The 25,191-nt window shown below is 43.1% G+C and overlaps 1 protein-coding gene across 2 annotated transcripts in view; it reads left to right on the top strand.

Annotated features, from left to right (window-relative positions):
* Positions 1 to 24,785, top strand: part of LOC119846367 (mitochondrial intermediate peptidase) — a 126,375-nt gene extending 101,590 nt beyond the window's left edge. Inside the window, exons 18-20 of one of the 2 annotated variants that reach the window (XR_006277625.1) lie at positions 2,507 to 2,628; positions 5,140 to 5,213; positions 24,524 to 24,658. Coding sequence is in view for 1 of the 2 variants with exons in the window: in XM_038379943.2 (XP_038235871.1) it covers positions 2,507 to 2,628; positions 5,140 to 5,213; positions 24,524 to 24,621 (294 nt within the window). In the remaining variant the exon portion in view is untranslated. Of the gene's footprint in view, positions 1 to 2,506; positions 2,629 to 5,139; positions 5,214 to 24,523 lie in introns of both variants that reach the window. The other variant, XM_038379943.2, reaches the window with a different exon arrangement.
* The last annotated feature ends 406 nt before the right edge of the window (positions 24,786 to 25,191 follow it).

Genomic DNA, 25,191 nt, shown 5'->3' with positions numbered 1-25,191 from the left:
GAAGGCAGCTTGGGTGACAATGATCATGAAAGGATAATCATGATTCTAAGGAACGGTAGGAGGGAAAACAGCTAAGTTCCCTCTAAGGCTGCGCAGTAGCCTATTAAGAGCCATGCAGGTGCTCAGGGCTGCGGCGGGGAGAGATGCCTCTCCCCCAGCCCCGGACCTGCCGCAGCCAGGAGAGAAGCACCCCCCTCCAGCCCCGGCCCGGACCTACCAGGGCTGGGGAAGAGGCACCCCAACCCAGCCCGGCCTGGATCTGCTGCATCTGGGGGAGAGGTACCCCTCCCCCAGCCCAGCCCCGAACCTGCAGCGGCCAGGGGAGAGGCACCTAACCCATGGCCCCAGCCCCAGAGCTGCTGTGATGGGGAGAGGTGCCTCTCCCTCCTTCCTTCCCAGCCCAGGTGCTGCTGTGGGGAGAGAGCTGGGGGGAGTCCTCTCTCCCTACCATAGCCCCAGGGCAGCCTGTACCTCAAACCCCTCATCCCCAGCTCCTCCCCGGACCCCTCAACCCTCTGCCCCAACCCTGAGCCCCCTCCTGCACACTGAACCCCTCATCTGCGGTCCCACCCCAGAGCCCACCTCAACCCTCTGCCCCAGCCCTGAGCCCCCTCCCCCACGGTGAAACCTTTGGCCCCACCTCCCCCACATGAAGAGAGTACACTTACAAAGTTTGTGGAAAATACAAACCTGGGAGGGATTGCAAGTGCTTTAGAGGGTTTTTTTAAATGTTAATCCTATCTGCACAAACTGGAGTAATAGTCTCAAGTAAATAAGATGAAATACAAAGTACTTGGACAAATACAAGGACAAATACGAAGTACTCCACTTAGGAAGGAACAATCAATTGCACCCCTACAAAATGGAAAATGACTGCCTAGGAAGGGATCTTGGGGTTAGAGGGGATCTCAACCTAAATATGAGTGTAACACTGTTGCGCCAAAAAAAAGCTATCATCATTCTAGGATGTATCACCATGAGTGTTGTAAGCAAGACACGAGAAATAATTCTTCCACTGTACTCCGTACTGATATTGTGTCCAGTTCTGGGTGCCACATTTCAGGAAAGATGTGGACAAATGGGAGAAAGTCCAGAAAACTGCAGCAAAAATGATGTAAAGGCCTAGAAAACATGACCTATGAGGAAAGATTGAAAATATTGGGTTTGTTTAGTCTGGAGAAGAGAGGACCAAGGGGGAGACAACAGTTTTCAAGTACATAAAAGGGTTTACAAGGAAGAAAGTAAAAAATTGTTGTTCTTAACCTCTGAGGATAGGACAAGAAACAATGGGTTTAAATTGCAGCAAGGGCAGTTTAGGTTAGATATTAGGAAAAGCTTCCTATCTATCAGGGTAGTTAAGCACTAGAACAAATTGCCTAGGAAAGTTGTGAAATCTCCGTCATTGGAGGTTTTTAAGAACAGGTTAGACAAATACCTTCAGGAATGGCCTAGTTGTTATGTAGTACTGCCTTGAGTGCAGGGCACTGGACTAGATGACCTATAGAGATCCCTTCCACTCCTACACTTCTATGACTATCATAGTGCTCTGATCCTGTTTGAACAGGACAAATGACATCTTTGAATTGACTCCCTCTTCGTTTCCTGAGAAGGAGCCAAGAAGGGAGAAGAGGATTCTTGTTGATCCATTGCTAGATAGAGCCATCTTACATTAAAGAAGTATATAAGACTGCAGGGAAACCGTATGTCTTTTCAATTTAGTTCTACTCCTCTTTACACATTACAGGCAGGGAAAATCTGAGAACATGTTTCAGTGAGAGTAGAGCTGATAATTTCAATTTTCCAAGGTAAAGAAATGGAGCCAAATAGGAAAGTACTCTATTTAATTAAAAGAGAGAAGTATAGCAACACTGGAATGAGTCATAAAACTAAGTAACGATTTATAGACAAATAACCGAATAATTACAATCTGCTATACATATACGAGCAAATCTGTGAACAATGGTATGTCATGTGGATAGTAATTCATCTACCTCTGAGCTGTACTTTGGCATGTGGGAAGCTGTATTTTACATATACAAGTCTCTACTATAATTTTATTTTTGGCAAAAGCTCATGGAGTTAACTTTTTTAGGTGTGTCACTGCAATTATGCATGTGGAAAATGTGGTGTTAATTGTAACAAGTGAATTATGGTTTTCTTTTAACACAAAATAGAAACAATGTGAATGTTATTAAATGTCTGAATTTTTTACTTGTTACAGTCTTCTGTGCCTTTGATTCCGTTTACTCATAATATTAATTATAATGATTAGCATAGGAAAAATGTAGTCTTCAGCTCAGAAAACATTTATTAGAATGAGGTTTTACACACTAGTTTTTCTTTCATTGTTTCTTCTTAATACTGTCAGATTTCTGTCATTGTAATATATTGCTGTATTTATGAACCAATTCAGTATATAACTCTTGCAATCTTTGATAAAAAGTTCTCAAAATAATTGGAAGGATATAAGTGATGTGGTTTCCATTCTGTTTTCTTTTCCTTATAGGCATGGCAACTGAGATTCAGCCATCTTGTGGGATACGGTGCCAAGTACTACTCCTACCTCATGTCCAGGGCCATTGCCTCCATGGTATGGAAACAGTGTTTTGTGCAGAACCCATTTGACAGGTAAAAAGAGACAGTGCATGAAGTAGAACTGAATGGTGTGCTAACTCTGGGAAGCAGAAAACTTGCTTGTCGTACCTGTAGCAACATTTTGATTTTGTATGTAATTTTAATTGTTTTTTCTAAATATGTTGATTTTAAAAACATAGCAAAATACAACATAACCACAGATAAGGCACATTGTAAGACATGTTCACTGATGCAAAGAATACAGCATCAGTATTTTAAAATGTAGGTGCCAAGTGGGAGGCACCAAAATCCATATGTAGTCATCTAATTAAAGAGCCTGATTTTCAAAAGTGTTAAATACCTGTAACTTCCATTTGAACTAGAAGAAGCTGTCAGTATTAAACAAGCTTCTTGTCATCACCTTCAAAGCTCCACATAGTTCTACCTAGTTATCTTCCCTTTTCAAGCTTTGCATTGCATCCCTCTGTTCGGCTAGTATACACAGCTTTATCTGCTTGTTTATCAGTTTCTTGTCCAGTCCCCTCCATGCCTTCTTCTGTGCAGTATCCTGTGCATGATGCAGCCTCCCTGAGCTCATCTGCAAAACTTCTTACACTGTCCACATCAAAATCACTCTTGAAGACCAATTTTGGTCCTGCTTGTTACAATCAGTCGAGCTGATTTGTACATACTTGCCTATTCTGCTTCTCTTAGCCTCTTTCTGCTAGTCTGTCTCCTTACAATGTGAGCTTCATGGAGCAAATACTGTTTCTTCCTGAATATTTGGAAAGCACCTACCACGCTGTAGGTGCTATCATAAAGAAATATATTTAATAATAGCCTATAAGCAAATAAATTCACATGTTCAAATTTAAATACCCATATTTGAAACCATTGGCCTTAATTTGGCTGATATCAGAGAATCTAACTGTTTTGTTTTTTGGATGAAACTTCCAGCTTACCTAGACAGACTACACTGTGAGGTATTGCTTATTTTTACTAAGGTAGCACAAACTTTGAACACTTTGTGAGCTATCAAAATCTCATTACAATTGAGAGAGTACGTTTTAGCACTTCATCATCCATTTTGACATCTTTTTTAGTTTTGGGTCAAAACTATTTAACATTCACATAGTGATTTCCTAAAACAAGGAAGTTCTTCAGTATTTGTTCAGGATGTATGACACTGGGTGGCAATAAGCAATAGAATTTCCTGATGCATTTAGAGAGCTGATATTTAAATGTAACTAGAAGATATAGCAGTGTAGTTGTAGCCATGTCGGTCCTAGGATATTACAGACACAAAGTGGGTGAGGTAATATCTTTTATTGGACCAACTTCTATTGGTGAGATAGACAAGATTTGAGTCACAGAGAGCTCTTCTTATTTCAGAGCTAGTGACCATTTCTGGTCCTTGGAAGGTATCATTTAATAACAGAAAAGGTCAGCACAAAATATAAGCAAAACCTTTATCCCTCTGTCTGACTCTCAGCACAATCTTAGCTTATTTGTTCCGCCTGAGTCCAGTGCTCACCTCTGTCCAGGGCCCTTTACAAGCAGGTCCCTTTCCTGGAGTCCAGTCTCTTGCCACTACCTAGGGAGAATCCTTCCCTAGTGCTAGGTGTCTGTGGAGACCTGCCAACTGTAGCTCTTCTTGAGAAGAGCCCATATTTCTTGACACACAGGGTTTCCTGCCACATTTGGGAGATTTGTTTGCTGGGACCAGGCTTTCCTGGTGGCCTGCCAACTATAGGTCTCATTGTTGAGATCTCCTCTCTCTAGGAGTGAAGTATACCTTCTTGGCTCATTACCCCAGTGAGCTGTCCTGGGAGTGTCCGAGGAGCACACCGTCTCTCTGTGATAGCATTCTGTCTAGAAGTACTTTCTCCGTAGGAGCATCTAGCTTAACTAGGATCGCATAACCTTTTAATTAAGTCCAGTGCTCGTTTTCTTTAAGTAACCACAGGGCAGTCAGTTACTCCCAGGTGGGCCTTCAGAAGGCAGTGGTGGGCAGACTGGGTTCTGATCCCCCTGAAAGGGATCAGTCACCCCATGACAATGCAGAAGTGGGATATTGCATGCAGGTAAAAAAGAACATCCACAGTAGAAATGGAATCATTAGCTCTTACTTGTATTATTTTGACAAATTGGCTTTTTAAATTTTAAAATCTTACGTCATATTCTTCTTCTTTGGCTATATTGGAAAATGACAAATTCCAAACTGTTCTTACACCTTAGCTAAGTGTTCTAAGCAGTTATATCAGAGACCTATTAATTTCCCCCCTTACAACAGTGAAGACTAACAAGTTCTTTGCGAAGTAGAATATTGCATAAAAACATAGTTTTTGTAAATATTAAATCTATCTAGCTTAGTTCTTGCGTAATTTTAAATAGTGTGCATTTCTCTAATCAGTATATGATGAAGGCAACCATTGTCTAAAGATGGCAGGTTTTATTAGATCTATAGCTGTGTCTGTTCTGTAAAGAAACCAGAGACAAGTGTGACTGAAAGCTAGACAGGTTGTGTATGCAGGTGGCGGTAATATTATCTGTCTTTTCCTTCAGGGCAATGGGTAAGCGTTATCGCAGAGAGATGCTAGCACATGGTGGTGGAAAAGAGCCCATGCTTATGGTTCAAGGTAAAAAAACAAAAAAAAAAAACAAAAAACAAAGGAAGATTGTTTTATTTCTGTGACCTTCCTCCCCCTGTCCGCCCTCTTTCCCCATTGTTGTATATACCTTTTGGCAAATATCAGTGGTTGCAATTCGATAGCAATAAATAATTTAACAATATTTCCCTATCCAGTCCTTTATACTTTAACCAAAGTTTTCATAGGATTTATTAAAGGGGATATGTAGAGTAGATTTACCTAATTTAATAGACTAGATCTGGTAATACCAAGAATGAAATATGTTGAGATCCAAAGAGCAGGGGAATAAGGTGTTGAAAAGAAATCTCTTTTTCAAAGTGGTCCATAGAATTCAAAGGTACCAGTCAGATGCGCTGAAAAAGGAGAGATACACCATCATTATTTTTTTAAAAAGTTTGTTTTACTAATTTTTACCTATATGTTAACTGAAAGGCCATCATTCCAAATATTGCTGATGTAGAAATAGGAAATATTTCGTCCAGTGTTACTTTGATAGCACCAAAGCAGTTCTGGTAGTGTCAGTACTTAGGTAATGCACTCTCAATATAAATGGAGGTTGAAGGTTGTAACAAAATTTGGTTGTGATTAGCATCCCTCTAGAACCCTCTTCTTGTATTTATTCCTTTTGGTGCAGACAAGAATGTAAACTGCATTCTTAAATCCAGTCTCATATCAATTGCAAAAAATGAGTATTGATTTTGAAAAATTAAGGTAAATGTGGCTGAAATAATTTTCAGACATTTTTTGCTGTGACTCTTGAAATATCTATGTATTTATACGACCAGAGTAAATAATTTTCTTTGGAACAGTCTTTTCTTCTTTGAGAGATGTCCCTGTGAGTACTCTACTTCAGGTGTGCTTTCGCTTGGAGAATTTTACAGCAGTGCCTGTACAGGTCGTGCACGCACAGCGCATGCCTCGTGCGCCGTTGGCTGCTGAAGTATCGCATGCGCGACCCAGACTCCTCAGTTCCTTCTCAACCATCCCTGGCCTAAGACGGAGCTCCACAGTCCCGTTCAAACCTGTAGGTTTTTTTTCAGATAAATTGCATAGTCCGTTTTAGTAGTATCTCTAGTCGTCAAGTTTCATTTATTAACTTAGTTCCTGTTTTAAAAAAAACACCAAATTCTTATTTACTCCATAGTTTAGTTCAGTGATAATTATAGATTAGGGTTGGAAGGGACCTCAGGAGGTCATCTAGTCAACCCCCTGCTCAAAGCAGCGCCAATCCCCAACCAAATCATCCCAGCCTAACCTTAAAAACCTCTAAGGAGGGAGATTCCACCACCTCTCTAGGTAACCCATTGCAGTGCTTCACCACCGCCACTGCAATTTGAGACCATTACTCCTTGTTCTGTCATCTGCTGCCACTGAGGACAGTCTAGATCCATCCTCTTTGGAACCCCCTTTCAGGTAGTTGAAAGTAGCTATCAAATCCCACCTCATTCTTCTCTTCCACAGACTAAATAATCCCAGTCCACTCAGCTTCTCCTCATAAGTCATGTGCTCCAGCCCCCTAATAATTTTTGTTGCCCTCTGCTGGACACTTTCCAATTTTTCTTGTAGTGTGGGGCCCAAAACTGGACATAGTACTCCAGATGAGGCCTCACCAATGTCGAATAGAGGGGAACGATCACGTCCCTTGATCTGCTGGCTATGCTCCTACTTGTACAACCCAAAATGCCGTTGGCCTTCTTGGCAACAAGGGCACACTGTTGACTCATATCCAGCTTCTCATCCACTGTAACCCCTAGGTCCTTTTCTGCAGAACTGTTGCCTAGCCACTTGGTCTCTATTCTGTAGCAGTGCATGGGATTCTTCCATCCTAAGTGCAGGACTCTGCACTTGTCCTTGTTGAAGCTCATCAAATTTCTTTAGGTTCAGTCCTCTCATTTGTCTAGGTCCCTCTGTATCCTATCCCTACCCTCTAGCATATCTACCACTGCTCCCAGTTTAGTGTCATCTGCAAACTTGCTGAGGGTGCAATCCATGCCATCCTCCTGATTATTAATGAAGATATTGAACAAAACTGGCCCCAGGACTGACCCTTGGGGCACTCCACTGGATACCGGCTGCCAACTAGACATGGAGCCATTGATCACTACCCATTGAGCCTGACTATCTAGCCAGCTTTCTATCCACCTTATAGTCAGTTCATCCAGCCCATACTACTTTAACTTGCTGGCAAGAATACTGTGGGAAACGGTATCAAAAGCTTTGCTATCGTCAAGGAATAACACATCCACTGCTTTCCCCTCATGCACAGAGCCAATTATTTCATCATAGAAGGCAATTAGGTTAGTCAGGCATGACTTGCCCTTGGTTAATCCGTGCTGACTGTTTCTGATCACTTTCCTCTCTTCCAAGTGCTTCAGAATTGATTCCTTGAGGACCTGCTTCATGATTTTTCCAGGGACTGAGGTGAGGCTGACTGCCTGTAGTTCCCCAGATCCTCCTCCTTCTCTTTTTTAAAAATGGGCACTACATTAGCCTTTTTCCAGTTGTCTGGGACCTCCCCCGATCGCCATGAGTTTTCAAAGATAATGGCCAATGGCTCTGCAATCACATCCACCAACTCCTTTAGCACCCTCGGATGCAGTGCATCTGGCTCCATAGACTTGTGCTCGTCCAGCTTTTCTAAATAGTCCCGAACCACTTCTTTCTCCACAGAGGGCTGGTCACCTCCTCCCCATACTGTGCTGCCCAGTGCAGTATTCTGGGAGCTGACTTTGTTTGTGAAGACAGAGGCAAAAAAAGCATTGAGTACATTAGCATATAATACCCGGGTTCACCGGGCTTTAAGCGGTGCACTACATGCAGAAAGGCGATGCCGGTGTCTGATGGACACACTCAATGTGTCCGCTGTCTGAGTGAATCCCATGTTCCCCAGAAATGTGCCCATTGCAGCAAATTGAAAACTAGGGCTGTCAGGGTTCCTTCCCCACTCTGAACTCTAGGGTACAGATGTGGGGACCTGCATGAAAACCTCCTAAGCTCATTTTTACCAGATTAGGTTAAATCTTCCCCAAGGTACAAACTACTTTCCTTTTTCCCTTGGACTTTATTGCTGCCACCACCAAGTGTCTAACAGATATATAACCAGGACAAAGCCCGCTTGCAAAAGTCTTTCCCCCCCAAATCCTCCTCAAACCCTACACCCCCTTTTCTGGGGAAGGCTTGATAAAAATCCTCATCAATTTGTGTAGGTGAACACAGACCCAAACCCTTTGATCTTTAGAACAATGAAGAAAGCAATCAGGTTCTTAAAAGAAGAATTTTAATAGAAGAAAAAGTAAAAGAATCACCTCTGTAAAATCAGGATGGTAAATACCTTAAGGGTAATTAGATTCAAAGCATAGAGAACCCCTCTAGGCAAAACCTTAAGTTACAAAAAGACACAAAAACAGGAATATGAATTCCATTCAGCACAGCTTATTTTCTCAGCCATTTAAACAAACAGAATCTAACTCATATCTAGCTAGATTACTTACTAAGTTCTAAGACTCCATTCCTTTCTCTTCCCGGCAAATGCATCACACAGAAAGAGAGAGCCTTTGTTTCTCTCCCCCCACCCTCCAGTTTTGACAGTATCTTGTCTCCTCATTGGTCATTTTGGTCAGGTGCCAGCGAGGTTATCCTAGCTTCTTAACCCTTTACAGGTGAAAGGGTTTTTCCTCTGGCCAGGAGGGATTTTAAAGGTGTTTACCCTTCCCTTTATATTTATGACGAGCACAAAGGGACAGGGACCTAAGGCTTAAGCTCATTTTAATGAAGAAGTCCTTGAGACCAGCCTCTGACCTGCATGGGTCTCCAGTTCCCTCACCACTGAGGTACCCAAAATCCAAACCAGTCAAGAAATGGTCATCCTCCCCATCCCAAAGAGAGCAGGCAAGCAAAAAACGGTCGCCGACGAGATCACTGTCATCAATGCCGACGGTACCACGACTCAGCACCTATGATACTCCGGGCACTTCAGGCACTGTCTGCAAGGCGGCTGCTGGCACCCACCACTCTGGTGCCAAGGCTAACAGCTTTAAGTTGCCTGCCTCTACTATGGCACCATCGGCACCTTCTAAGGAGGTGGTACCGACAATTGCTCCTGTTCCGGTGCCACAGTCCAGTACTGCTAAAACCACGGTTCCAACACTAGCGACACTGGCACCTACACAGCCCACCGCACCACCAGCACAAATCACCACCACTCCCTGTCGCACCGACACTATTGGGACCACGCCACTTCCTACACCATAGGGATTTGTTGGTCTCCTCAGCTCCTCAGTTTCCTCTCTTTGGTACCAATGTATCACTGAGGCCATCGGTACCACACCAACATCTGTCACCCATTCCATCACAGTTCTGCAGTGATGAAGAAGACACAGTGGAAGGACAATTCTCCCCTCACCATTCTTCCCCAGTCAGGACACTGGTTGGCACTGAACTATTGAGATCATGGTCCTCATACAGGCGCAATATGCCTCCTTGGTATAGTCACCTGTGGATGGGGCCACCTGTGCTTTACTCACCTCACTGGCCATATTAGAGTCCATGGGAGTCATATACATGACACCATAGCAGACATCCTAGCCCATACAGGGACATAGGCAGACCTCCGCCCCCCATCTCTGAGTCAGTGGGACACACTGGAGGAGCCAATGGCAGAGCAGGAAGAGGATGCTGCTCCTGACACCTTTCCACCCAGTAATAATTCCTCCTCCTTGCTGGACGAGGCAATTATGCCCCCACCACCAACCACGGCGGACAACTTTTCTCAAGATCTGTTCAAAAGAGTGGCTAATGAGCTTAAAATTTCCCTCAAGGAAATGTCAGAAACTCAGCATGAGTTGACAGACGTTCTACAACCTTCTTCCTCTTCCAAGATAGCACTACCGATCAATGCGGCTACCATGGAATCTGCAAAAACAGTGTGGCAAATTCTGGCCACAATTCTGCCAACTTGTAAAAGGGCGGACTGCAAATACTACGTCCCTTCCAAGGGATCTGAATTCCTATTCACACATCCAGCTCCCAACTTGCTGGTTGTGGAAGCAGCCAATCAAAAGAGAAAACAGCGGCATTTTTGTTCCCACCCTTCTGGTAAGGAAAGCAAGAGGCTGGACCTCTTTGGTCACAAAGTGTACACATCTTCAACATTTCAATTCAGAGTGTCAAATTATGCGGCATTATTAGCCAAATATAACCACCAGAATTACAGGAAATGTATGGACTTAACTGACATTCCTGAAGATAAGACAACAATTTAAATCCCTGGTCTCTGAAGGACAAAACATTGCACATACGGATCTACAGGCCTCTTTGGATGTGGCTGACACTGTAGCCAGGTCCCCTGCCACAGCTGTGGTCATGCAACAGGTCTCGTGGTTCAATTCATCAGTGTTTCCACAGGAGATCCAGAACACGGTTGAGGACCTCCCTTTTGATGGAGAGAAATTGCAGCCAAAACCTATGATGTGCTGCACACAATGAAGGATTTCCGAACCACCCTCTGGTCCCTCTGCATCCCTACGCCTGCCATGAGAAGGAGACGGTACACGTATCAACCTTATCAACACTCTCTAGATATTCCACATAGACACAGCAACAATAGAGACCTTATGATCAACGGCAGAGACAAAGACCAATCAGAAACCATGCACTCCACAAAAAACGTCAATCCACTGTTTTGAAAGTGTCGGCCTACAAATAAATATGAAGAAATCAACAATACAACAGACTTAACAATACCTCAACTCCCAGACCACAAGGGTCTCTCCAACAGGACAGGTTCAACACAGTAATATCCACAGTGCGACACAGTCCACAAATAACAGCCCACGAATGTCTGCAACTCTTGGGCCACGTGGCAGCATGCACATTTGTAGTCAAGTATGCACGCCTGCACATGCGCTGCCTCCAAGGATGGTTAGCAACTGTATACAGACCAAACAAACACAAAATGAACATAAGATTAACAATGTCCCACATGGTCAGGGACTTGTTAGATTGGTGGACTCACCCATGCAACCTGTGTTTCGGGATCCCATTCACCCAAGACCCTCCATCACAGATGATCACAACGGACACCTCCCTCATCTGGTGGGGAGCACACATGCAACGTCAAACAGCTCAGGACTATGGTCCACAATGGAGACAAGCCCACATATAAACTTTCTAGAACTCCACACCATCCACGGTGCCTTCCTCCACTTCCTGATGGTCATAAAGAATCAGCACATAAGGGTCATAACTGACAACATCGCCTCTGTGTTCTATATAAACTGGCAAGGAGGAGCCAGATCACATTCGCTTTGCACCAAGGCCATCAAACTTTGGAATCTCTGTATTCGACACAACATCCATATCTCAGCTTCATACCTACCTGAATGTCAGAACACGACAGCAGACGAACTCAGCAGACTATTTCCCCACGACCACAAATGGGAATTGAGTAATCCAGTACTGCATATTCCAATAGCAGGGTCACCCAAGCACCAACCTATTTGCCACTGCCTGCAACACAAAGTGTCAAAAATTTTGCACCAGGGAGGATCTGGGGAAGCAATCCATGGGAGACACATTTCTAATCAGCTGGAACACGGACCTCTTCTATGCATTTCCACCAATACCATTGCTACCCAGGGCAATACAGAAAATTAGGACCAACAAAGCCAGAGTCATCCTAATAGCCCCCACGTGTCCAAGACAACCGTGGTATCCCTACATGATGTGCATGTCAGCACGTTCCCCAATCACACTCCCCCTCCACTCAAATCTACTGACGCAGTGGGATGGACACTTGCAGATGCTACATCTCAAGGCATGGCTTCTCTATAGCTTTCTCATGATGAGCTAAACTGTTCAGACCAGGTCCATAGCAGAAAGCACTCTACTTGTAGCACCTTCCTATGTAAGTGGAGGAGATTTACAACATGGTGCACCACCAAACAAATTGATACAACATCTGCACCTCTTCCATTGGTCCTAGACTACATCTTAGAACTAAAACAATCAGGCCTATTCATCAGCTCACTGAAAGTACACCTGGCGGCCATCACCACTTTTGACTAAAAGATTAACAACACTACAATCTTTGCCCACCCAATCACCAAACAATTTCTCAAGGGCATATAAACTCTCTACCCTGACATCAGACCACACACTATACCTCGGGACTTGAATCTGGTACTAAGGACACTTACTCAGAAACCTTTCGAACCTCTAGCAACCTGCTCCTTATGCACCTGTCCATGAAAGTGTCATTTCTAGAAGCTATCACATCAGTCAGACGTGTGGGACAAAAAGGGGTGCTTATGGCAGACCCACCGTATACAATCTTTTTTAAGGTTTCAGAGTAGCAGCCGTGTTAGTCTGTATCCGCAAAAAAACCCAGGAGTACTTGTGGCACCTTAGAGATTAACAAATTTTATTAGAGCGTAAGCTTTCGTGGGTTCCATTCAGTGCATCCGATGAAGTGGGCTGTAGCCCACGAAAGCTTCTAATAAATTTGTTAGTCTCTAAGATGCCACAAGTACTCCTGATCTTTTTTTAAGGATAAAATTATGCTACATACCCATCCCAAATTTCTACCCAAGGTACGTTCATCATTTCACATTAACGAACCAATACAGCTTCCAACTTTCTTCCCTGATCTGCATGCAAGCTCATTTGAAGCTACGATGCACACCCCGGATGTTAGAAGAGCACTGGCTTTTTACCTGGACAGAACCAAGCCATTTAGGGCTTCTCCAAAACTCTGTGTCCATAGCAGAACAATCCAGAGGTGCATCCATATCTATGCAGAAACTCTCTAAATGGAATCTGGATGCATTCGCTTATGCTACCAATTAAAAAGCACCCAGCCCTCATCAGCAATCGGGGCACACTCAACCAGATATATATTAACGTCCACAGCGTTCCCAAACAACGTTTCCTTGATAGACATATGCAAGGCTGCCACCTGGGCCTCTGAACACACCTTTGCCAGACATTATGCTATTACGCAAGGCCCTAAAGCAGATACCTGACTTGGCCCAGCAGTACTATCCACAGTTATCTTACCATCTCCGAAGCCCCTACCATCCTAAGAGGGCACTGCTTTACAGTCACCTGGACTAGAGCACCCACAGGGACATCTCTCGAAGAAGAAGAGAAGGTTACTCACCTTGTGCAGTACGACCTGAGTGTCCCTGTGGGTGCTCCACTACCCACTCTCTTCCCCTCTACTTCGGAGCTTAGTTCAGGCTCTGCGGTAGAGAAGAAACTGAGTCGTCCGGGTTGCGTGCACAATACTTTAACCGCCAGTGGTGCGCAAGGCAGGCACCGCATGTGCGTGACTCATACGGGCACTGCTGTAAAATTCTCCAAGCAAAGGCACAGGGACACACCAACACCTGGAGTGAAACACTCACAGGGACACTCATCTCGAAGAACCTCAGTTACTGCACAAGGTGAGTAACCTTCTCATATGCACACTGCACAAGGTTGCATCAGTATTGAAACTCACAAGCCAGGCACTTGATGATAATAATAGACTTCATATTTATGTGCTGTCTTTCATCTGAAGCTCTTAAACTGTTGTTAATTCATAAAAATTCGTTAAGCTTCAAAACACCCGATGTTAGGTAGCTAAGTAGTGGTGTATCCATTTTACAGACAGAAAAAACAGATGTGGCTATTTTCAGATGGTGAGTCAGTGATGGAGTTGGAAATGGAACACTCAAATCCTGACTCCATTGCTCTTGTTGTAACGTTATGCCATGTATCTCCAGTACCTTCATATATTAAACCACTATGTATGAGATAAATTAGTCTATTTATATTTCAGATATGGAAGGTCTCTTCTTCTTGGAGGTTTCTGGATCTTTTAAACTTGTCATTCTTAAAGCACTCTTAAAGAGTCAAAGTTCCGGTACATCTTGTAACCTAATTTCAAATCCGCCTTGCAGTCTTAGATTCTGGAGGGAGTGGATGCAAGCCAACATAATTTATATTTTTAAGTATCACACAGTATGGGGAGACATAACTTTTGAACACTGACTTGGACCTATTATCCCTTCAGATACTACTTGGAATGCATTTTTACGTTTTGTTGACCAGGGACTCTCATGGAATGTTCCAAAGCCTGTGCTGAAATTTCTAGCTATGTGCCCATATGATTCAAATATTATTTGAATAAAGAAACCAACAAAATGTTTCCATTGATGAAGCACATGAAACCATGCATAACTGCACATGCGTTTTCCCTTCTGTTGTGGGAGTATATAATTTTATTTGCTTACATTTCCAGACAAAATATATTACTGTTGAGTTGAAGTTGAGAGTATGTATCAGTAATTTTAGGGTAAAATTCATTCCTGAAAGGGTATATTTATTCCAAAAAGAAGCATTATAATTTCAGAAAATTCAGCGTTAAGGTTAAATTTAAAAATAAATCCAAATATGTTTAAATGTAGAAATGCACAGTTAAGGCACCCTGACATCCATAGCTCTGCCATGCATGGGGGGCAGTATGGAAAAAAAGTCATATAAACTGTTGTAAAGAAAGCAGATAATAGGGGAGCAAAGTGAGCATGGTCACTTGTAAAATGTAGTCCACCTTTTCAAATTTTATTTAAATAAATGGAACCTTAAATACTAAATTGAATCTTACTATGTCACATTAAGCACTATAATAGTAGAGCTGCATTTAGTCTGTTGTTTGTACAGGCATAACAGTAATCAAATAACAATACCTTTGTCATATTTGTCAGTATGAGCATAATTGATACTTGCAGTAAGAATGCTGAATAAACAATCAGCATTGTGCAGTGATAAATTTACTGACAATGTGTACTTATATAATTTCTTCTAGTTGTTCTTTAAGATGATTTTTAAAAGAGTTTTTAAAGATGGGTGAAGTCATAAAAATTAGCAGAGAAAATGTCTCTTCTTTTCACTTAGTGTAGGGTTCTTGTTTTAGTGCTAAAATAGTCCCCCTTCCTCCTCACCCCCCCCCCCCAAAAGGCAAAATGTCCTAGTAGAGGGATGGAATAATTGTCACTGAAAATGAAAACCTTTATTGAAATGGAGTGGTCCGGTTTTGGTTTGTCACCTTTGACTTTTCATTTTAAGCCACACCCATGTGAAGTTAAATAGTTCCTGTGCTTATCTTGCAACAATTATGAATACTATGGACTGTACATACATGAAACCTTTTTACTCTCCTGTCCCCATCATTCTGTATTTAGTACAGAAATAAGATTTTAAACAGATAAGTAATGAGCTGTTCTAATGTGTTGTCATTCCTTAATATCATCCTGTTACTTTTTTCAGTCAGCCTTTTGTGTGTCTCTCACCATTCTCCTCTTTAAGACATTCCAAAACACTGTTCTTCCAAATGCAGAAACGCTATTTCCACACACCTCCTCCAAATACATCCTTCACCACCAAGCAATAGTGACCTCTTGCTGACACTACTTTCTTTTGGGGGAAGTTTCAGTATTCTCTGATAATAGGTGCCACATTTCAGAAGTCTAAATTTTCTAGGCTCTGATTCAAGAACTAACTTTTAGGTAGAGATATGCTGTGCAAGTCTGACTACTGGTTAAACACACACAAAGCTCTTCCCTTCTAAAGCACGTGAATGCATGTGTCAGTGCTAAGCTCGCCATATTTAATCATTTCCATTGACTCTTTGGTAAAATCTCCTTCTTAATGCACTGTATAATATGACACATTCTTTCACTTGTTCACTTTCTTCATTGCATTGTTATAGTGTTGCTTCTCAGATGTTTCTGAGAAACAATTCCTGGTGCAAGTGCTGGAGGAATCAACTAGGGCAGAGCTCTTCTTGACCTGTTGCTCACAAACCGGGAAGAATTAGTAGGGGAAGCAAAAGTGGATGGGAACCTGGGAGGCAGTGACCATGAGATGGTCGAGTTCAGGATCCTGACACAGGGAAAAAAGGAGAGCAGCAGAATACAGACACTGGACTTCAGAAAAGCAGACCTTGACTCTCTCAGGGAACTGATGGGCAGGATCCCCTGGGAGAATAACATGAGGGGGAAAGGAGTCCAGGAGAGCTGGCTGTATTTTAAAGAATCCTTATTGAGGTTGCAGGGACAAACTATCCCGATGTGTAGAAAGAATAGTAAATATGGCAGGCGACCAGCTTGACTTAACAGTGAAATCCTTGCTGATCTTAAACACAAAAAAGAAGCTTACAAGAAGTGGAAGATAGGACAAATGACCAAGAAAGAGTATAAAAATATTGCTCAGGCATGCAGGAGTGAAAATAGGAAGGCCAAATCACACTTGGTGTTGCAGCTAACAAGAGATGTTAAGAGTAACAAGAAGGGTTTCTTCAGGTATGTTAGCAACAAGAAGCAAGTCAAGGAAAGTGTGGGCCCCTTACTGAATGAGGGAGGCAACCTAGTGACAGAGGATGTGGAAAAAGCTAATGTACTCAATGCTTTTTTTGCCTCTGTCTTCACAAACAAGGTCATCTCCCAAACTACTGCACTGGGCAGAACAGCATAGGGAGGAGGTGACCAGCCCTCTGTGGAGAAAGAAGTGGTTCGGGACTCTTTAGAAAAGCTGGACGAGCACAAGTCCATGGGGCTGGATGCGCTGCATCCAAGAATTCTAAAAGAGTTGGTGGATGTGATTGCAGAGCCATTGGCCATTATCTTTGAAAACTCATGGCGATCGGGGGAGGTCCCAGACAACTGGAAAAAGGCTAATGTAGTGCCCATCTTTAAAAAAAGGAAAGAAGGAGGATCCTGGGAACTACAGTCCAGTCAGCCTCACCTCAGTCCCTAGAAAAATCATGAAGCAGGTCCTCAAGGAATCAATTCTGAAGCACTTGGAGGAGAGGAAAGTGATCAGGAACAGTCAGCACGGATTCACCAAGGGCAAGTCAGGCCCGACTAATCTAATTGCCTTCTACGACGAGATAACTGGCTGTGTGGACGAGGGGAAAGCAGTGGACGTGTTGTTCCTTGATTTTAGCAAAGCTTTTGACACAGTATTCATGCCAGTAAGTTAAAGAAGTATGGGCTGAATGAATGGACTATAAGGTGGATAGAGACCTGGCTAGATTGTTGGGCTCAACAGGTGGTGATCAATGGCTCCATGTCTAGTTAGCAGCCCGGTATCAAGTAGAGTGCCCCAAGGGTCGGTTGTGGGGCCGGTTTTGTTCAATATCTTCACTAACGATCTGGAGGATGGTGTGGATTGCACCCTCAGTAAGTTTGCAGGTGACACTAAATTGGGAAGAGAGGTAGATATGCTGGAGGGTAGGGATAGGATACAGAGGGACATAGACAAATTAGAGGATTGAGCCAAAAGAAATCTGATGAGCTTCAACAAAGACAAGTGCAGAGTCCTGCACTTAGGACGGAAGAATCCCATGAACCGCTACAGACTAGGGACTAAATGGCTAGGCAGCAGTTCTGCAGAAAAGGACCTAGGGGTTACAGTGGACGAGAAGCTGGATATGAGTCAACGGTGTGCCCTTGTTGCCAAGAAGGCCAAAGGCATTTTGGGATGTATAAGTAGGGGCATTGCCAGCAGATCGAGGGACATGATCGTTCCCCTCTTTTCGACATTGGTGAGGCCTCATCTGGAGTACTGTGTCCACACTACAAGAAGGATGTGAAAAAATTGGAAAACATCCAGCCAAGGCCAACAAAAATTATTAGTGGACTGGAACACATGACTTATGAGGAGAGGCTGAGAGAACTGGGATTGTTTAGTCTGTGGAAGAGAAGAATGAGGGGGGATTTGATAGCTGCTTTCAACTACCTGAAAGGGGGTTCCAAAGAGGATGGATCTAGATCAGGGGTCGGCAACCTATGGCACACATGCCAAAGACGGCACGCTAGCTGATTTTTAATGGCACGCTGCTGCCTGCCGGGTCCCAGCTGCTGGTCCCGCTCAGCCTGCTGCCGAACCCAGGCCGGCTGCGGGCTGAGCTGGGCCAGGGCCAGGACCCCAGCAGGCAGCATCGTGCCATTAAAAATCCTGCCCACCCACTCCTTCCCCCCACGGGGGCAAGGTGAAGAAGCTTGGTCCTGCCGGCTGCTGCTGCAGGGCAGGCAAGTTCCCCCCTCCCCCACCTTTTCCACCAGCATGCTGGGTTCCTGCCCCTCCTCCGCTCCCTCCCTGCCGCCGATCAGCTGATGGCCCTTGCCAGGGATGGGGAGCGGATCTGGAGCGCGCTTGCTGCTCTGGGGAGGAGGCGGAGAAGAGGTGAGGATGGGGTCTTGGGGAAGGGGGGTGGAATCGGCATATCCCCTCCAGCCCCTTGCTGTGAGCCGCTCTGGGCAGGGATAACCCTCAGGACACTAGCCCACACCCATCCCCCAGCCCTCTGCCGTGATCCCACCCCCAGCCCTCTACCCTGACCCCTGCATCCCCCTCACACATCCCCAGCCCTCTGCCCTGACCCCCACACTCCCCAGCCCTCTGCCCTGACTTCTGCACCCCCCACGCCCTCAGCCCTGTCTCCAGCACCCCCACACACACACCCAGCCTCCTGCCCTGACCTCTGCACCCCCCACATTCCCACCCCCACCCTGAGCACCAAACGGGAGCTCCTGCACTCCCCTCCTCCCCCCACATTCCCACCCCCACCCTGAGCACCAAATGGGAGCTGTCCTGGTAAGCACTCCACACCCAAACCTCCTGCCCCAACCCTGAGCTCCCTCCCTCATTCTAGCTCCTGGCCAGACCCTACATCCCAACCCCCAGCCTGATCCTTCACCCCCAGCTCTGTGCTCAGTGCACTCCCACCCTCAGCTCAGTGCAGAGAGAGAGGAAGAGAATGGTCTAGAACCAGGGAGAAGGTAGGTACCCACTCTATGTGGGCAAGGCCGGTATCCCAGGCCGGCAGCCGGGACCCTGGCTGGCAGGAGCTGGCGGATGGAACCCCAGATCGGCAGCAGGCTGATTGGCAGCAGGCTAAGCTGCTCAGCCCACTGCTGGTCTGGGGTTCTGGCTGCCAGCCCCTTGCCAGCCAGGGCCCCGCTCAGCCTGCTGCCGGCCTAGGTGAATGGAACCCCAGACTGGCAGCGGGCTGAGCGGGCCAGCGGCATAAGATCAGCATGTTAATTTAATTTTAAATGAAGCTTCTTAAACATTTTGAAAACCTTGTTTACTTTACATACAACAATAGTTTAGTTATATAATATAGAGACTTATAGAGAGAGACCTTCTAAAAAATGTTAAAATGTATTACTGGCATGCGAAACCTTAAATTAAAGTGAATAAATGAAGACTCGGCACACCACTTCTTAAAGGTTGCGACCCCTGATCTAGACTGTTCTCAGTGGTAGCAGATGACAGAACGAGGAGGGTTTCATGTTGCAGTGGGGGAGGTTTAAGGTTGGATATTAGGAAAAACTTTTTCACTAGGAGCGTGGTGAAGCACTGGAATGTGTTACCTAGGGAGGTGGTGGAATCTCCTTCCTTTGAAGTTTTTAAGGTCAGGTTTGACAAAGCCCTGGCTGGGATGATTTAGTTGGGGATTGGTCCTGCTTTGAGCAGGGGGTTGGAGTAGATGACCTCCTGAAGTCCCTTCCAACCCTGATATTCTATGATTCTATGTTATCGTCTTCTCATTTTTATTTTTTAAATGTTTAGATATAGCCCTAGCTTCAATCTTTCTCTCACATGATCCCTCAGATTCACTGATAAGGAAGATGTAGGACTCGATCCAACTTCCACTGAAATCAGTGGAGAGACTCCTTTTGGACTGGGCCTTTAATTAAGGACCTGAGATTTATATATCTGTCTGCTTGAATTTGACTCCCACCATCAATAGCAACATGCATTATTATTTTAAAAGATGCAGTGTCGTCATGAAGTCCTTTCAAAATCTTCTCATGATGTTAACTCTATTGCATGCCCAATTATTTACTAGATACAGATATGTGCTGTAGGAACCATAAATAGAAAATAACTTCAGCTATATTTTGTTCAAGAGGCCATCATTTGGTATTTAAAGAAAAAATACAGTTATGACATAAAATCCATTCATCCATCTCTGCCAAGTGTCAGTGTAGACGTTATTGATCCCTGCTTTTCTTTGTATCACGAAATCCCAGTGTGCAGCACTTCAGAATAAATGGGTAGGATGGCGCTCAGGGGTGACATAGTGTAGTGGGTTGATCACACGATTGGAAGCCAGACCTGACTCTTTGTCTAATTTACCATCTTCTAATCTTGAGAAAGAGCCCAAAGGGGAGTTCAGAATCTAACTGTTCTTTATGTCTTTGAAAATCTGCCCCCTAGAGACTGATTTTAAAAAGTGGACTTGCAAAATAGATGTGAAGTTGTGTTCCTAAACCATTCATACAATGACTGTATTGTAGGCAGATACATAATTATCCACTTCTGTGCCCAAATATCCAATATATATGTGCAAAGTAATCACAGATGCAAATTAGGCATGCGGTTGCTCCTGTGCAATTTTGCAAATCAGGCCCTTATTATCTCTGTTTCTCCATGTGTAAAATTGTCCTCACCTCTTGGAGGTATTGCAAAGATTTTAGATAATGTTTGCCCATCTCTTTTAATGTACAAGGAGTTTATATAAATGCTAGTGCTGTTATAATATCAGTTATGAACAGCAGTTGACATTGGCCCAAACTAAACAAGGCCAAAACAATTACGGTGTTTCAGAGGGACAGAGACCACAGGTTTTTTATAATTTTCCCAATTACAGGTGATTGAAGCTTATGGTTAACCATCCTCAGAAAGGGTGTGGTTAACCACAGTGCTGTAATGTGGAAGAGAACTTCAAAGCAGAGAAGGAGAGCAACACAGCTGCCCTAGGCTTGGGAGAGACTGATCTGAAATGGGAGTTGAGCCGAACTTACGAAATATAGTCACAGCTTAAAAATCTGCAACCGTCAGTCTTTGTGGATATCTCACTAAATAATTGATATTGGAGTGCTGTGTGTGTACATATTATCATACATCTGTCTGTATGATGTATATGAATACATCATATTCATGGAGTTTAAAGCCAAAAGAGACCATTATGATCTTGTAGTCTGTCCTCCTCCATGGAATCATAGATTCAAACACTGCAGTAGCATTATTCTAAATGACAGTGTTTTGGATCTTTACAGTAGAATCTGTAGTACTTTTTGCATTGGTAGAATTTATTCTGTGGATATTCCTGATTCAGCCTCCTCTGGTACCTTAAAAGCAGCTGTTGTCACAGGGCTGGTTGCTGTTGAAAGAACAACAACCATGCAATACATCATTGCAGTGATAAATGAGAGAAGTCCATTTGCATTTTCAAATGATGCAACTACTATGTAGAGGGCCAATTAAAATTACCATTTTGTGTCTGATTCCCTGGAATCTTGAAGATGGGTATTTGAAATAATTTATTTGGAACAAAATCTGGTACTTTTCTTGCATTTGTTTATGGTCCTTTTAACCAATTTTGAATCTACATTAATATCCTTATGTAAGCCAATCTGAAATAATTCACAACGATTTTTAAAATAAGGTATTTTAGACTATTTAGCTGTATAAACTTCCAACTGTATTATAGTGTTCCCTTTAGTCACACATTTTATAATTTCCATGGGGTAGAATTTTTACTGTGTTGCTATTGTACTAAGGTAAGAAATTAGATTTACTTGAAGGTAATTCCTAGGATCGATCTTCATTCCTTTTTTTGAAAAGCAACCAATACTGACTTGTTTTTCGTTTTTCTTTGCATACCTGGTTGTCAGTTTTTCAAGAATTGTCAATGGTCTGTAAGTTTGTTAGCTAATACTTTTGACACCCTGGATGTATGTCATCTGGACAGGCTGATTTTGTTTGTAATGAATTTTTAAAGTATTTTCTTACATACTCTTTGTCCATAGTTATTTTTACATGGTATCAGAAAAATCAATGTGTCCTGTTAACATGCTCCTGATCACCTTTCCCATGGAAACTCCGGCAGGAAGGGGGTGCAGAGTACTGGGGAAATGGTTCTGTTAGAGGGACAGGCCATAGGGATTTTGGTGGCTTGTCTGCCCCTGTTCCCCTCACACAGCTAAGCTTGCAATGGAGCCGTGGTTCCAGGCTTGCCAGTTGACAGCTGCCCCTTGAGGCCTCCTTACAGGGGTATTCCCACTGCAAAGGGAGCTGCTGAAAAATAGTACAAGCTTTGGCTATATTGTTCGGGTGGGGGAGGTCTCCATGGCTGCTAGTGTGACAATATACATGTCCTCTAGCCAGACCAACTCACTTGGGTGGAGACCCACACACAGTGTGAATCCCTTCTGTGCACAGAGCAGGTATCTTTGGGATAGAGTTAGACATCTTGCTGTTTGCAGGTCTTATTTCAAGATGGAGTTTGTTTTTCCACCCACTATAACTGATTTCCACAAACAAGTATGTCTTTCTCTAAACCACACCCACATACTGTACTGCAAAAGTCGCTCAGTTGTCTTTATGAACTAAAGATACAAGCCACACCTTATTGTGCTAAAGGGAAAAGTGATGTGTGTCAAGTTGTTAAAAGTAACCATTTTTCTGCTCCCTTTGATATTGAAAATATCTGAATAGAAGTGTTATTTGACTGCATTTTAATTCTATCTGCAGTATGAACCTTTTATTTTTAATTTAGTTCTTGATATTAATCAGCTGTGTCATGGCAGTTCATGTTGACGCTTGCAGTATACACTTAAACCTAATTAAAATCAGGATGCTGTGAGATCCTAACTAGGAAAGTCTTTTAGTAACTATCCAAAATTGCCTGGAGACTTTTTCTTTCTTCTTGCTTTTTGAACTATTGTATTTAGCAATTACTTAAAATACAAGAAACATCTATTCAAGCCAGTTGGCTCCAGTCAGGTTTTATTAAAAGATGCACTGAAAGATTTTGTTTTTCATAAATGCTGCAATTATTATTCCCACTGAAACCAAATGGTCTAAGGAAGTGAAAGAATGTAAGAGGATGTGCACTATGTGTGCCTATAGTAAAGGGTTGAGCAAGGTTATATTTTCATTGGCAGTTTTGTCAGTAAGAATGTGAATCACTTCAAAGAACCACAGAGTTTACATTTTACACTAACTGGCTCTGAATTAGCTGTTTTTGATGTTTTCCACTACAAGTAATGTAATTTCCTTTTAAAGTGTTTAAAATATTAATAATAAACTCACAATAGGTACTCAACGCAGAGCAATGCATTTTTATTACAGCGAAACAGCTGAAAATAATTTAGACAGTATATTCTGATGCTTTATAAGAAAACATGTTTTTTCCTTTAAAAAGTGCACTGTTGCAAATCCTTTTTGAGTTGACTGTTTAAAATCTAAATTCCACTGCACACAGGGAAACTTTCTGATTTGAATTGATAGAATCTTCTTGGCTAATCAGATTAGAGCAAGGCAGTTAATCCCCTCCCCCCCGCAAAGAGTCTGCAAAATTTGCAAGTTAAATTTTATATTCAGGAACAATACTATAGTGTCTTTATATAGGCTAGACTTTTCCAAATTTGTGTAAAATAAGAACATAATTCTTGTATTATATAAATTAAACAAGCTTAGACCGGGTGTGATGCATTTAACATGCCAGTAAGAAATGGTCCCCACCTTCAAGAAAGCTTGATACATGTTTTGCAGGATTGAGTCTTAAATTTGGACATAATAGGACAAGTGAAGACAAGAGAAATGAGATAGGGAGAGGAGAAGGTGTGACAGGATTTATACCCAGAAGGTTATGTGACATGCTTTAGTTATGCATGTATCTTAATGATTTTTTTGTGGGGAAGGGGCGGTTAATACCATGAGGGGTATTAGAGAATGTGGAAGAGAAATGGAGTTTTCCAAGGGATAAAATGTAAATGGATTTATGGTTTGATTTTGCATAGTGACAGTTTGATCATCTGGCATTTCTAAATCAGAGTAGGAAAGATGGTCTAGTGGATAGGGTGCTGACTTGAGACTGAACAGATCTGTGACCAGTTCCCTGCTCATCCACAGATTTCCTGTGTGGCCAAAGTCATTTACCCTATCCTGCGACTCATTTCCCTATCTGTAAAATGGGGATAATACTTCCTGGCTCACAGTGGTGTTGAGAGGATTGTGAGGCTCTCAGATACTATGGTGATGAGGGCCAGATAGCTAGCTAGGAAGTAGATTGATTAAATATTCCCATGTAGAATGGTTGCATGCTTCTTGGTGAAAAATCGTAATAGCTGTACTGGAGTAGTTCAGTATGACACAGACAAATTAATTCAGGTAAACATTGTCAAGGCTTTCATGTTGGTGCGATTCTCACTGAGAGTTTCTTGTGCTCCTTTCCATAGGTATGCTTCAGAAGTCTCCTTCTGTTGAAGACTTTGTGGACGCCCTTGTTTCAGACTTGGATCAGGACTTTGCAACGTTCTTCATGGACTCAGAATAACATGGAACTGAACTGATTGTTTTTATAGAGGATTATACCAGTCTTAACAATGATGGACGTAGTACTGCCATGGCTATTTGTTTCTGTTTCTCAATGAACAATTGTGAAACAACAAACGAGAATTATTATTTGTAGAATCTTTAAATAAATAGTGTGTTTTAATGAATTGTGTGGTTTTATTTAAGAAGATGATGGGCTAAGTGGATTTTGCAGAAGTGGATTTGCAGAAGACTGTGTTGGGAAAATGCTCTTTGACATGTACCTTATGAGTGTGTGGCTATCTGGAAATCCAACCCTTCACCAAGATGGGTGGTAGGAATGAGACCTCTTTCAGTACACAGTGTGACAAAGCTCTGTCCTTGCCTCCATGGGTCCCACGTTTCCTGGCGGATTTCACTAGCTTCAGAGGCTCACTGTGACCCTCCATGTAACCCTTCTTTCTCTAGAGATAAGGGTCACTGTCTACTGAGCCATTTTCATCATAAGCCAGCGAGGGAGGTGAGGAGAAGTTATCCTTCCTCACACAGTCTCTGTTTTCTCCCAGTCTCAGTGATTAAACAGGGGGCAAAG

Source organism: Dermochelys coriacea, chromosome 1 (genome assembly GCF_009764565.3).
Source record: "Dermochelys coriacea isolate rDerCor1 chromosome 1, rDerCor1.pri.v4, whole genome shotgun sequence".
Taxonomy (NCBI): Eukaryota; Metazoa; Chordata; order Testudines; family Dermochelyidae; genus Dermochelys; species Dermochelys coriacea.
Note: the sequence above shows the minus strand (reverse complement) of the source record. Positions and strands in the feature narration are given on the sequence as shown.